The 15,178-nt window shown below is 31.7% G+C and overlaps 2 protein-coding genes and 1 pseudogene across 2 annotated transcripts; 2 read left to right on the top strand and 1 right to left on the bottom strand.

Annotated features, from left to right (window-relative positions):
- The first annotated feature begins 756 nt into the window (after positions 1–756).
- Positions 757–1,338, top strand: LOC106343443 (gibberellin-regulated protein 12-like). Its single transcript, XM_013782660.1, has 4 exons — positions 757–819; positions 899–937; positions 1,027–1,057; positions 1,157–1,338. The coding sequence occupies exons 1-4, from the start codon at positions 757–759 to the stop codon at positions 1,336–1,338; spliced, it is 315 nt and encodes a 104-aa protein (XP_013638114.1).
- A 241-nt stretch (positions 1,339–1,579) lies between these two features.
- On the top strand, positions 1,580–3,922 carry LOC106337027 (annotated as a pseudogene).
- Positions 3,923–13,161: 9,239 nt separating this feature from the next.
- LOC106337018 lies at positions 13,162–14,246 on the bottom strand. The gene has a single exon (XM_013776037.1). The coding sequence runs from the start codon at positions 13,927–13,929 to the stop codon at positions 13,162–13,164; it is 768 nt and encodes a 255-aa protein (XP_013631491.1). The 5' UTR covers positions 13,930–14,246.
- Between the last annotated feature and the right edge of the window lie 932 nt (positions 14,247–15,178).

The following is a 15,178-nucleotide window of genomic DNA, read 5'->3' as shown; positions in this document are numbered from 1 at the left end:
ATTTACAAAATTCATAGTTATAACATTCAAATACTTAGAATATTCTGTAATTATTAAGTGAATATTTGCAACGGTTTTAATATGATAATACACTACATATTTTATTTATAAAATCTATCATTAAAATTTTAACTCAGTTATTTATCAAACCAAACCGAATTGAATTCAAAATTTTATCGGGTTCCACATATTGCTATATGAACCAAACCAAAAACCAAAACTAAACTCAAATTGATAATAGCTGAACCGTTTTCTTGAACCAAAAAACCGAAAACCATAACTGAACTGGAATCAAATCAAAACAAAACAAAAAAACTGGAGCCGAGCCAAAAACCGAAAGCCCCAGCAAACAGAAGAGTTAGTAAATTTACCAATAAAATATGAAATCTAGTAATGTTGTTTAAACCACTAATGGACCTTCTATAATATGAAATCTAGATATTTTACAAACGTTGAGTGTAAAAACAAAATAATGTATTTTTTGTATTGACTAGCAAATATTTTGACTCACAACGTTCAGTTAGGAAATTAATTAATGATATTTTGAATAGTATCTTATAAATTAAAGTTTATCTAAGCTTTCATTTCAATAAACAAACAAAATATTACTACATTCTTTTTTATTGTAGCACCTAAGAAAACAAATTATGGCAACTAATTTAACTATTAGATATATTTTTGGTTATAAATAGGTTTAACATTGACATGCAAATACATCAACAACAACAACAAAAAATCAAAGAAAAAAACAATAGAATGACTAAGTTCATTACAGTCTTGATTGTATTCAGCTTTTTGTTTGGTACTCAGTTTTCCAATGTAAGATTGCAAGAAAAACTGTTAACCTTCTATTAATTTGTAAATTGATCACATTCAGAAATATTGTTCTTTTTTTCAGGCAAATGATTTAGAAAATTCACCAGAGTCTATCCACACGGTATTCATATTTTTTAAACATCAATAAAAACAGTTATTATAAGAATAAACAAAATGCATCGTTTCTATTTAACACAACACTATTTTCAGGAAGGAGGAGAGGGTTCTGTAAAAATTGGGGGTAATATCATTTAAAATTTTATATACTTTCCATAAACTGATAAATAATTGACTAAAATATTTTTTAATACATTTAATAATATTGTATATTTCTGTAAAGATTGTCCGGCGGCATGTGATGTTCGATGTTCAGCGACATCCCACAAGAGTGCTTGTTTGATGTATTGCAACCAATGTTGTAAGAAATGTTTGTGTGTACCATCAGGAACATACGGAAATAAAGAAGAATGTCCTTGCTATAACAACTGGAAGACCCAAGAAGGTGGACCAAAATGTCCATAATTGTCAAAATATAAAAAGAGAAAACAATTTTATATCAAGTTATGTAAATTTTATGGTTATTATTACTCATGAAATAAATTGAAAGTTTTATTTAATTATAGTGAAAATCTATTACAAAAAATAATTAACTGAAAAAACAAAAATATAATTAAATGTTAAGTAAATATTAGGTATTTGAGAAAATCTAAGAGAAAGTGTATAAACTATTGAAGCATACACAAAAAAGCTCAATATAAAACTCATGGCATATCCAAAAGCTTATGTAATTTATAGGAATATATGAATGAGGGTTATAAAGATCCGCAAATACCGGTGCCACGTCTCCTCTCTCTAGTTTCAGAAGCTAAAAGAAGGACGCCATGACACACGAATCATCGGAGCAAGTGGTGAATCCATGGGCAAGACGGTAAAATCGATTACGAAGCTAATCGACAAGTTTGGCTGCAAGAGGATAAGATGAGTCGCTCATTAATCGTGTTCAAAGACTCATTTCTCGTCAACCTCACGTCTTCCTCGGCCGTGGCGTCTTCTTCGCACACAGGTTGGAAACTTCTGTTTGATGATTCAACTATTAATTTGCGTTGATGAGTATGTGAAAGTTATATATGTTCTTTTGCTGAGTGTTAACACAGGGACTTCAATGAGGTTTTGGATACGTATGAGTGAGGAGACAAGTTTTATCTCTACACTGGAAGAGGACCTTCATCAGAATCTTTGCATTTGGGCCATTTGATTCCTTTCATGTTTAGTTTACCAAGTAATTAAGTGACATTATAATAAAGCTATCGTCTTTTTTAAGGTCAATATCCTTTATATACTCGCCATTGTCTTTGTAGATACTCGCAGGAAGCGTTCAAGGTCCCCTCGTTATACAGATTACGGATGATGAAAAATGCATATGGAAGAACATAGATACAGCAGATTAGGGCTCGCACAAGGCGAATGCTTGACTTTGTCTTGCATTAGTAATAAAATTTCTGACTTTTATTTGACTTGTTAAACGAGTACTTGCTATCTCTAGACTTGATCAAAAATCAATTAGGTACTTGCTGCGCTTTATTACTTGTTACTTACTAGTACTTGTAAATTATTTGTGAGTATTTCTGGATATTTAAGAATTACTTACTAAATTATACTCTATTAAAAATTGACATAAGATTTTGATTATTTATTCTACTAAAAAGAAAATGAAAATTAGTTTAGAGAAAATATTTGTGCATATTATAAAGAAGCGAGTTTAAGCCGACTAGTTTAATATCTTATTTAGTAATGGGCTGTCTTGTTTATTAAACTAATTAATATTAAAAATAAGACAAGTATTATTTACAGATAAAAAGTATTATTTAGCAAGTAACAAATATTTATAGAAGAGTAGCAAGTAAGGAGGCAACTATCGAAAAACAAAATGATACTTGATACTTGCCTCGTCCTTGCGAGTAATGAAATTTGTCGATTTATTACTCGACTTGGTAATACCGAATACTTGAAATTACAAGGTGAGTACGGATCAAGTAACGAGTATAAGTAGAGTATCGAGTAATTATGTCCAGCCCTGATAGATAAGAAGGAATGTAAAAGACTTGGCAGAGAAAATGTGAAAGATATCATTGCTTGCGGTTTCGATGTGACAAAGACCTTTATTTTCTCCGACTATGCCTACGTTGGCGGGTAAGTGAAATGCTCTTAGTTCTCTATCTTCAAGTGTTAAGAGTTCTGATAGTAGTATTGTGAGCCTTTTTGCCATGGTGTTCCATGACATTTAGCTCATATGATTGCTCTTACTTATATATATGTTTGGGCTTTGGAGTTTACACTATAGTTTTCCTGGCTGATGATATGCGAAAGCTTTTGTGTAGTGCTTTCTATTGAAAATGGTGGATGTTTTAAGATGCGTTACACTTAACAAGGTGATTTTACTCTCCTGTCTCCCGCTTTATGTGTCTTTATAGTTAGGTTGGGTTGGGTTCCTGGTTTTTCATTTTTGTATCTCCGGTTTTTTTTTTTTTTTTTTGCTAGATTACTGTGACTTTCGGCTTTACCGGCGAAGATATAACTGCGAAATACAGCTTCCCTTCTGTCCAGGTATGTCTCTTTGTTCGTGTTGTCATGTGCAGGTGTATTTTGCTAATAATGCATACCGATTGCTGTAGTTATGAACTTTTTTCCCATAAAATTTGTGCTGATACACGGTGCTGTTAGTGTTGGGCAAGAAAACATCGAAGATCAAAAAAAAATATGTAGCAAATCTGGAGGTAACTTAGTAAGTCTCTTTGTTTAGGCACTTTGATCCTGTCTTTTTAGTGGCTATTAGAAAACCTAATAAGTCTCTATTTTTTTTTGTCCTGGTTTCACAGGAAGATATATTGCTCAAGTATTTGACTTTCTTCCTGGAAGATGATGCCGAACTAGAACACATAAAGAAGGTAAAATAGCTTATAATTGCCTCTAGTTTTTCATTACAGAGAAATGAAGAAGTATGCTCCGAGATTTTGCTTGATGGGATTAAAAGATAACACATTGTTGTACTCCATTGTTTCAGGAGTACGGAGAAGGACGAATGCTAGCCGGAGCAGTAGAGATGTGACTCACTCAAGTTTTGACAGAAGTTGTGGAGAGACACCAGAAGGCTCGAGCTGCTGTTAGGGCATCTTGAATCCTAATCCAATTTTTACGAAATGCTCCAACGCAATTTCATATCCTATTTCATAACGAAGTTTATTTTATTTATGGAGTAACCTATTTTTTGTTTGCTAATTGCTCTATTATAGAGTGGAAAATGGAATAGGATTGAAGTATTTTTACTCCATATTCCATTTTGGACAAGACTTAGGTTCACCCCTAGGGTGAACCTTTAAATTCACCTTTCCTCTTATTATCCAATCAAAATGCTACCTAGATTAATAATAAAAAAGATTAATTTTATTTTTAAAAATCTGAAATAATTGGAAAAAAAAAATAATGATAATTTTAATGATACTAACGCCACTAACTAAACCCTAAACTTTAAATCTATACCCTAAACCCAAATCCTAAACCCTAAACCCAAACCGTAAACCCTAAACCCAAACCCTATATCCTAAACCTAAATCATAGACTCTAAACTCAAACCATATATCCAAACCTAATCCCTACACACTAAACTCAAATCGTAAACCCTAAACCCAAATCCTATATCCTACAGGTTTGGGTTAATGTTGATGTTGTTTCTTTAGGGTTTAAGATTTGGATTTAGAATCTAGGTTTGGGTTTAGGATCTAGGGTTTAAGTTTAAGGCGTAGGGTTCGGGTTTAGAGTTTACGGTTTGGGTTTAGAGTTTAGGATTTGGGTTTAAGATATAGGGTTTGGGTTTAGGATTTAGAGTTTGGGTTTAGAATTTAGGGTTTAGAGTTTAGATTTAAGATTCAGGGTTTAGAATTTAAGATTTAGGGTTTAGTTAATGGTGTTAGCGTTATTAAAATGAACGTCATTATTTTTTTTGAATTATTTTAGATTTTTTTTAAAAAAAATAATGTATTTTATTATTAATCTATGTGGCATTTTGATAGGTAATAAGAGGGGAGGTGAATTTAAAGGTTCACCTTAGGGGTGAACCTAAGTTTTATTCTTCCATTTTACTTTATTTTGGAGGGAAAATAAAGTGTTACATTGGGGATGCTCGGTAGAAAGATAAATCGATTTGACTAAAGTATTAAACCAATCAGATATTTAATAACATTTTTATTGATTTTTTTTCTTCTATATAATTTGATGGTGGATGCATTCACGACTCCGAGACCTCTCCCAAGCATGTTTGAGTAAATTCTAAACTAATTTGGTTCTTATTAACACAAGTATTAGCAAACCCCCGAGAGCATCAAGATCAGATCTGCTTAGAAGATTCACACGGAGAAACCAAAGACAATTGCTGATCTAATAATAAAACACTATAATTTGATATAATTTGAAGAAATTTTCAGACTTGTAGAACACGCAAAACCCAATTCAAGAACTATGAGGCGCGACTTGGAACAAACCTAAAGAACAATTAATGGAGATTTAAGAAAAGATTGGAACAAAGAGAAGTTCAAAGGAATCGACAAGGATATGAGTCATGGTGGTGAGCTTAGCAGAGAAACCCGCACAGCAAACAAGAGATCTGGAGAGAGATCTCTCCCTTACAGAAGCCAAAGGCCAAGAGACAATGAAGAAAAGAAGATTGATGGTGTGCATTATATTTTAAAGGTTCCAAACGCCGTCTTCGTTGGACTTTCCTCTTCCCCATAATAGTTGTTTCTGGATTCTTTATCGGTTTGGTACCGGTTCTTTTGGCATTTCTTTTTGTTAAATTGGTTTGTTATAAATTTGGGTTGAGTTCGATTACTGACACCTACCGAATTGAAACGCCTTTATTTTAGTTTTGTCCTTTTTTGTGCGCGCTCAATATCAATTTCATTAACCAGATTAGTGAATATAAGATGCCATATAAGATTTCAACCTCGAAAGATGTCAACCCCATACATCGACAATATCTAGTATCACCTAAGATCATTAAGATGGATTCTATGCTACTCAACCGACACGTCGATGTACGTCGATGTATTTTAAGCACTACAAAGTGAATTCATCCCAAGACTCGAGATGAACCGCCTTTTATACCACCTTATTCTATCACTAAAGAAATACATTACATAATTTGACCGTAACCAACGAGACTTAAAATGGAATTCCAATTACAGACTATAGAATCTGGTACCTAAAGATCAGGATGGAAAGTGCGGCCAAATAATTGTGAATCTGTTAAAGTTGGGTTGAGGCTTTAGTTACATCCCAGGTCTGGCTGAAACTCTGCAAAACAGAAGGAGAAACAGAGCTATCGGATTTGCCATTCAAAACGATATTGCGAATGACTTACCTCTCAACGTGATTAGTTTGGATCATTCCATAGGCAAGGGATATCCTAGATTAATAAAAAGAAACAAAAGAATATATTCTACTATATAATCTCCCACATTATACATACTATTTATAATGCCATGTGCACTAGGTGCTTTTGCACATGGTCTAAAATTTTCTTTTAAATTTTGTTAAAATTTACCGTCTCTTTTTTAGATTTAAAATCATTACTAGATTTTAACCCGCGCTTTTGATTATCTCTTTCTTAAATATATTATTTTATAACATATTATATTTATAACATTTATATTTTTATAATTGTTTTTTTTGTTATATGTGTAGTAGTTGTTTTATATATTTAGGATGATATGTATTGAGATGTAAATATAATAATATATATAATGACTCACATTTTAAAAGCACGGGATTTGTTTCTTTTGAAAATTAAATATTTATTAATTATAACCTTATGTGTTATTTGATAACTAATTTTTTTAATAGTGTTGATGTTTTATAGTCATACAAAGTAATTCTGAATAGTTATTTTTTTAAAAAAGAGTTCCTTGTATTAATATTTTTAGTTTATTATAACTATTAAATTCCAAAAATTCTTTTCGTAGCATATTTTAAAAGGTGATTAAAAGAAATACAAACAAAAATTTGAATCCATTTTCATGTTTTACTGTTTTTAAAATGGGTTTTCTAAAATTTTTTGTCAATAAAAATCAAGTATTTAAATGAGCTTCAGTCTATAAATTCGTGAAACCCACCCACAAGTAATCCAGCTTCTTAGACGGTCTTACAAAAAAAAGAAACGGAAAGTAATAATAAAATATTATATTCAGATTTTTGGCATGACTAAAGTGCTAATACAATGTAAATAGCATATATGTCATATATTGATTTTAGTATAGTTCTTTGAAGTATACTTAAAAATGATTATAATCTGATTGTGTTTCTAATAAAGTCGAAATGAGCTTGAAAATCCCAGTTTTTTTTACTGCCGAAATGGGCTTGTAAATTTGTTTTTAAATAACTGTTTCTGACTGATGCAATTAATGTGGCCGAAAACAATTTAAAATTTTCAAAAAGGTATTAGCACTTTTTGTAATTAATTTGAAAAATCAGGGGCATAATCATAAGAAGGATTCTGATTTAATAGTATAAATTGTTTTAATATTAATTATTATAATTACTACACTAGAAATAAAAATAAAGACAATTTTTTTTTAAACCAACGGAAGGAAGAGAATACTGATATATATATAAGAGAACTTTCAATTTTTATTGTCGAATGTGTTGTATTTACAATTGATTGAATCGATCGTTTTTATTGAAGTGATGAAAATAATCATAAGAAGGATTCTGCTTTAATATATAGATTGTTTTAAGGGGCTTTTGAAAATATGACTCAAAACTTAAAGTCAAACACAAAACTAACCCATGTTTTCTTGAAACTTTGACTTGCCTCTTTCAATTATTTACAAAAATGCCATCATTTTTTTTGTCTTTTCGAAAATGCATATTTTACTCTATTATCCTCATCTTCCTCAAGTACTCACAATATTGTCATTGCCATCAATACCCCAGCCACCATGAACAAACAATTTGAAGCTCTTAATGCACTTAAAAATTGATTTACACTCTTTCATTCTCAATTTTTATGAACTAAAAACAACATCTCTTTCACTTTCTCTCCATATTCATCAAAAAAAAACCCAAAATTTTGATTCTAAAATTTTTATGATTCATAGAGACATTGAAGCTTACGATTCTTTGGTGGGTCACTTTTGTTTGAGATTCTGGGTGCTTGGAGAAGACTTATGTGTGATAAACAAGTTATCTCACCGGTTGAAACTATGAAATCAGTTTTTTCCCAGATTTGTTCGTCCAGACGACTTACTAGCTGTAGACGACTTACATGGAAGTCATCTGGCTGTAGACAACTTACATGGAAGTCGTCTGGCTGTAGACGACTTGCACGGAAGTATTCTGGTCAATGCAGAGGTTAGTTTTGTAATTGACTTTTAAATGTGTTTTTACAGACGACTTACATGGAAGTCGTCCATCTTTGTTTGTTAAAAAAAAAATTCAAGACTAACTTCCATGTAAGTCGTCTAGAGAAAACGGGTTAGTTTTGCATTTGACCGAATTGTATCAGAAATTTGACTTTTCCTGGATGATGAGTGGAAGATGAGAACCATCTCATTAAAAACCTGCAAAAAAAAGATAGATTAGTGAGAAAGAAATGAGACAAAACTGAAAAATTCATATAAAATTTGGTGTTTTCAAGTCAAAGAGATTAAAGTGGGTTTGGAGAGTTTTAGTTTGGGAAAAAAGTAAGAATTTATATAACAGGAAGTTACTAAATGAAGAAAAATCAGACATAAAAACTTACCAAAACGCTCAGATCTGTTATGAAAGGGAAACTTCGTCAGAAGACTTCCAGGAAGTCGTCTAGCGCATTATATTTTAGACGACTAATAAGTAAGTCGTCCCAGAAGTCTTCCAGATCTGAAAAACCTGCATATCCAAAAACGTTCAAATGGCTTAAAAACAGAGAAAATGAGTGAAAGATTAGATAAATCTACCTTCATAGAACACACAAAAATACATATCTAAAATTGATAGATCTACCTTTAAATGAATGGAAGATAAGAATCATGTGATGAAAAACCTGCAAAAACAAGATAAATTAGTGAGAAAGACATGAGACAAAAACAATAAATTGATATAAAGCTTAGTGTTTATAAGTTCAAAGAGATTAGAGAGAGGTTGAAGAGTTTTAGAATGATGAACATTACATTTTTGTTGCAGCCATTTGAGAGGAGAGATAATGTGTAAATTTTTCTTTATATATGGAGACAAAAAACCCAATTAGGTTAAATATTTTTGATTCAGACGACTTCCTAGACGACTTACTTGTAAGTCGCCCAGAAGACTTTAATATTTTTAGCGGGAAATTAAAATATTTTTAGCGGGAAACTAAAATAGAAGACTTCACAGACGACTTACAAGTAAGTCGTCTGGTTTAAATTATTTGGACGACTTGCAAGTTAGTCGGGAATATTTGGACGACTTACATGTAAGTCGTCTGTTTTAAATTATTCACCAGACGACTTGCAAGTTAGTCGTCTAGACCCTAAACATAACCCCTAAACTTAATTAATTAACTAAAAACTTCATAAAATCAAATTAAACTTCAAAAGTGTTTACTATACGCAAAAATAAACACTTATAGGTAAAAATTTAATTTTTCAAAAAAACATTCAAGCTTTCCAAAATCTAACCCTAGAATACATGCAATACTACAACATATGTTGTCAAACCCTAAAACTAAAGAATATCATGATTAACTACTTTCACTCATCTATGCTAAAAACTATTCATTTTTATTATATCTTAATTTACATTACTTAAAAATGTTTATAATTACATGATTTTAATTTTTCTTTTGTCAAAATAATATTTTTTAAAAAAATTATAAATTATTTTTAAGATCAACTATGACTTACTTGATTCATCTAATAGAAGTCGTCTAGAAGATTTCTAGCATCTTAGACGATTTAGACGACTTACTGGGGCTATATTCGTAAAAATGGCTTCTGTTTTTTTGTTTGGTCACAAGGGGCTGGCTGTAATTTCACAAGAATTTTAGGTTAGTTTTGCATTTGATTCAAGTTTAAGTATAGGTTTGTGGTTAAAATCAAGTTGTGAGTCATATTTGGCAAATTCTTTTTGTTTTAATATTAATTATTATAATTACTACACTAGAAATAAAAATAAAGACAAATTTTTTTAAACCAACCGAAGGAAGAGAATACTGATATATATATATATAAGAGAACTTTCATTTTTTATTGTCGAATGTGGTGTATTTACGATTTGATTGAATCGATCGTTTTTATCGAGATGAAGAAAACTAGAAGTTACAGTACGTGAATACGGACAATGGGCTCCACACAATTATATTCACACGAAAACATCAAGATGTTGGTGCAATTTTGTTTGGTGTTCTTTTCCTGCAAGTCATGTAACACTCTTCTTGCATTGCAGGCCAGTGTCACTACCATACCTTCTCAAATGTGTTTGCTGTTAAAAATCTTCTAAGAAATGTAACGGAGAAAAAAATATGTTCAGGTAAAAAGAGTACAACTGTGTGAGTTCTCCCTAGATTGAATAATTTTATAGATCTCGAAAGTGATATATTCAAATGTTCAACACATGCTTCATAAATGTTGAGGTATGAACTGATTTTATGACGAGGTAGGCTACATTATTGCATGATTGGATATACTTTGTTTTAACTGTTTTATTCTCGAAGATTTAAATGTGTGAGAAAAATTTCAAAAGTATTTGTTTGATTCTATCGTTTTGATATACATTTTCTTCTTTTGAGGGATGCATGCAGTATTATTTCGTTCAAGATATATGATTCTGTATTTAATTGTATTCCACTGCTTGAACGAATGTATTGATTTATTAAACTCTGCTATATGTATTATGTAATTGCTTCAGAAATGCAATGATCTTAGCATGATTTGAAATAGTCATCAGTGTATTTTTGGTAGTCATGAGTGTATTTTTGAGAAAACCAAAATGTAGCAGTGCCTCCGATTATGGAAATATATGTTGTTTGTAACCAAGTTTTATAGGAATCTAATAAATATCATACGCTGACAGAAATGAAATAAAAAGCATCATACAGTCATAGAATCAATTATTTGACTTTTTGTATTATTAGGATAAAATAAATCCAAACCATGGTTTCATAGAGATATCGAAAACATGTTAACTCCATTCCAATGTTTTCGTGAGCAAATTCAGTTCTCTTCATCTTCGGATATAATTTAGCAAAAGGTGTAACGGGAATCAATACTATTAAAAAGGAAGGAGTTTTAATAAATCTACTTAAAAAGATTGTTTAGTCTTCCCCTGTATATTATAACAGCATGTGAACCTTTCATTTTTTTGTAGTTGAGCCAAAAAAAAAAAAAAAAACATCTCGCCTATCTAAACATCTAAGACACCACAACTATATCAATTATTTAAACTCACATTCTCTTTCAATCATGTCGCATATCTATACATCTAATACACAACATTTTGTCAGATATACGTGTATTTAACTTACAGCATAACCTGCCATTGTTTTAGATCTTCTAACCTTGCAACTCAGTACCTAAATCACATATTCATAACCTAAAGCAACATTATATACACGATCATACGTGCATTGTTCATCATAAATATTGTTATACGATATGTACAATTAACTTTATACACATACGCCATTTTCACAATGTTGCTGATATCCACCTTTGTAACCACCTTTTAAAAAATAAAATTCTTAACAAACACATCTGGCATAAAGAATATATTGAGAATATGCTAAGTTGATATCTCCTTACAATTTATTTTCAATAAATGCGATTATTATCTTACCAAAAATCGCCATAAATCTAAATTACTTCCTCTAAAATTTTATTTATTTCGGCAATCCTAAATAGAAAATTATTTATGAAAATAGGAGAGTAACAAGTCGATGCCGATGCATCATGAATCGCCATCGGAGATTAGTATTTTCTTTTAGATTTTCAATCTGGAAAAAGACACGATATGTGCTGGAAAAAAAAATACCTTATCTATTTGTTGTCGGCAAATTAAACAAATTAGTTTGAGCTTTGGGCCCTTATTTTAACAAAGCGAATTTAACTCTTATAACCCATTTTAGATAAGAAAATATTATAAACCCAATTAACTTCAGCCGTATTTTCAATTCTTTTTTTTACAAAAGCTCAAATTATGAAGACCATTTTATACATAAATACATATAAATAGAAAATGATTTAAATTGTATGGATTTGTACTGATTTTAAAAAAAATTATAATAGTTACTATTAATAAAATTAAAAGATGAAAAAATATAATACTTGGTTCACTATTTTGGTAGATTGATAGTTAATGTACTTATAAATAAAACTAATAACATTTGTTAAAAAAATTTTTATACAAGTCAAATATATATTGATATATCGAAAAATTCTAAAACAAAAAAACAAAATTATATTCTTCTCATTGGGTTAATAACAGTCTTTTTTATTTTAAGGTATTTTTACCATATTTGTTTTATTATATCCTACCCCACTATATATGACTAACTGGATCTCTCAGTTCGACCACAAGACTGAAATAATAATAATATAACAGCTTTTAAATATTATAGATATCTAATAATAGACATAAATTTATTTAATATTTGGCTCTACGGTCAACAAAAAAATATCTGCACTTCTTAAACGCGGATCAAAATCTACTACTCTCTCTGCTCCTAAAAGATTCATATTCTAGTTTTTTCACACATTTTAATAAAACATATTAAATTTGCATATTTTTGTGTTTATTTTTTCTCATAATTTTAAGCCAATAAGAAATCAATTAGTGCAATTAGTTTTTTGAAGTTTGCAATTAGTTAATAAAACATGTATTGAAAATATAAAAATTGACCTTTTTGAAACAAAATTTTTCTTTAGAATATGCATCTTTAAGGAACGGATGGAGTACATGTTTAAGGCCTAATTCAAGTACATTTGGGCTTTATTATTAATAAGGTTGACAAAAAAAAACATGTAACTAAACAAACTACTTTGATAATTTAAAATATAATGTAAAGAGTGCATCATAATAACCTAAGTCATGACGAGTATTTTTCATATAACCAGTAAAAGACCAGACCATAATGAAACAAACACTATCTGGACAATCCGACATACACCACACCGATCACCCCGAGCATTTCCCATATTAAATGGTACCACTATGTACATACTGTTCTATTCTACTTGCTTCTACAGAAAACAAAACACTAAGCCTTTTTGATCACCAAAAAGACATTGAAAACTGTCGAGAAAATGTCTTACTAGATCCCTGACAGTTATAACCTTCATGAGATCATTCTTCTCCAAGTGGTTTGGGGTTAACCCCCAAACCGTCTGTTTCGTTAGAGCTTCCTCGAATCCTCTTTTCCAGAACACCATCAGCCTCCTCCACTGCTTCAAACTTCCTTTTAGACCCTTCTGCTGAAGTTCCAACCATTTCAGACTGCACCTGCTTACCGTCACCTCCATCAACCCCATCAAGACCTTGCGTCTGCTGGTACTCACCATCTTCACCCGCTGGTTCGAGCTCCCCCTCCAAAGTACCCGAAGAAGTTCCCCTTTCACCATTGTTCTCAGCAGTGCCATCAAAACTAGCATCAGGAGGCGGTGGGGAAAGAGCACGCTCATTAGGGTCAGGAACATCAACCCAAACCCGTGTACAAGACTTTTTAAGATGCTTCAAATCCCCACAGTTACGACAGAACCTGAACCGCGCTGTGTTACACGCAATGTCCTCATAACTCACACTCACAACCTTAACCTCTCCGGATTCAAACCTAACCACTTTCTTGAAACACAGTCTTGTCTCCACCGAAACATCCACACGAACACGCACGAAACGCACATCAAAAGTCTTATCATCTAATTCAACCTCCATTACCTCACCCATACCCTTAACAATCTCACGAACCGTTCCTTCAGATAGATACCGAACCAGGATCCCTCGAATCTTCACCCACATCGGGATCGATTTCAGAAAATCAGGACCTGGTTCGTCCTCCCACCGCTGCAACACGACGAGCCATCCCTCGTACGTATAAGGACCGGACCAGAGAACCATCTCCAGATCGAGCTCCGTCTAACTGGAACTTCCCGCCGCCGATGATGCGGCCGCGCAATCGAGATCTATCGGCGTGCCAGTCCAGAGGGAGCCTGTCAAGCAACCCGTGGAGATCCACTCTTCTGGGGGAGAGAACTCGACCAATCAAGCTTCGACGGTTGTTTTGTTGGGCTTCGGCGTAGGAAGTTTCTGGAACGATGATCTGAGGATCGGCCAGACCCAAAGCGAGATGTCTCGGCGCTCTTCTTTGATTGTTCAAAGCCATAACCGCCGGTGCAATAGATGATCGCAGCGATCGGAGAAAGTTGAATTAGGGTTTGCTTTCGAAAATGAGCGATGAATATTTATTTAGTAACTGTCATTGCCGGTAACCGCCATTATTAAAACCCTGATAAGAAACGCATGCAGAAAATGGACAACGTCTCGGGTCCGAGAATTTTGACCAATGTTCCAAAATGTTCACCGTAACGAGAAAATAACACAAGAACATCTACGAAAGAAACTCTATAACTCCAAATATAGAATTTTTTGCTCTCTAAAACGAAACTTCAAAACTTCAAATTTGAAGTTTTTAAGAGTGAAACTCCAAATATAGAGTTTCACTTTTCAAAACTTCAAATTTGAAGTTTCATCTTTTTATTTGTATTTTATCCGTACAATTATACATCATACTTATAATTCTTAAATATTTTTTTGTTTATTGTTTTAATCCTTAAAACTTTTATATCTCATAAATATTCAAATTTGTTTTATAAATTTAAGTTTTACACATGAAATTAAATAAAAAATTTAAAACAAGATTTATAATATTTTAAAACTAGAATTAAACAACAAGAATATTACAAAAAATCATAATAAAAACTTATTAAAAGGACACATGAAGACATAATTATTACTCAAGTTTAAATATTATAACAACACTAGTATCTGGTAAATTTTGAACCTCTCAAATCCCCAAAATATTGCCCAAACAAATTTTGTATAACCGAAGATGATTGTTGTTGTTGCTCTTGACACTTTTTTCGTACGATTCTTTGTTCAAATCGAATGTATTCACGAATATTAACATCATCGATAGAAGCTAAGTTTTTTAACAATATTTTATTTTCCTCTTTTACTTCTTTAAAAGCTAACATTTTTGCTTCATTTTGCAGTCGTAATTCAATCACCCCATGACCTTTTTCCATGCTTGTTGTACTTTCGTTTAAAAGATCAAAGATTTTTTCGTTTGATGATATCAAACTATCAG

The sequence above is a fragment of the Brassica oleracea genome, chromosome C1 (genome assembly GCF_000695525.1).
Source record: "Brassica oleracea var. oleracea cultivar TO1000 chromosome C1, BOL, whole genome shotgun sequence".
NCBI lineage: Eukaryota > Viridiplantae > Streptophyta > Magnoliopsida > Brassicales > Brassicaceae > Brassica > Brassica oleracea.
Note: the sequence above shows the minus strand (reverse complement) of the source record. Positions and strands in the feature narration are given on the sequence as shown.

Excerpts from the sequence above, each read along its gene's own strand:
- LOC106343443 (XM_013782660.1), top strand. The coding sequence starts at position 757 with ATGACTAAGTTCATTACAGTCTTGATTGTATTCAGCTTTTTGTTTGGT. Across the intron at positions 938-1,026 it reads CACCAGAGTCTATCCACACG|GAAGGAGGAGAGGGTTCTGT; the intron begins GTATTCATATTT and ends CACTATTTTCAG. Across the intron at positions 1,058-1,156 it reads GGGTTCTGTAAAAATTGGGG|ATTGTCCGGCGGCATGTGAT; the intron begins GTAATATCATTT and ends ATTTCTGTAAAG.
- LOC106337018 (XM_013776037.1), bottom strand. The coding sequence starts at position 13,929 with ATGGTTCTCTGGTCCGGTCCTTATACGTACGAGGGATGGCTCGTCGTG.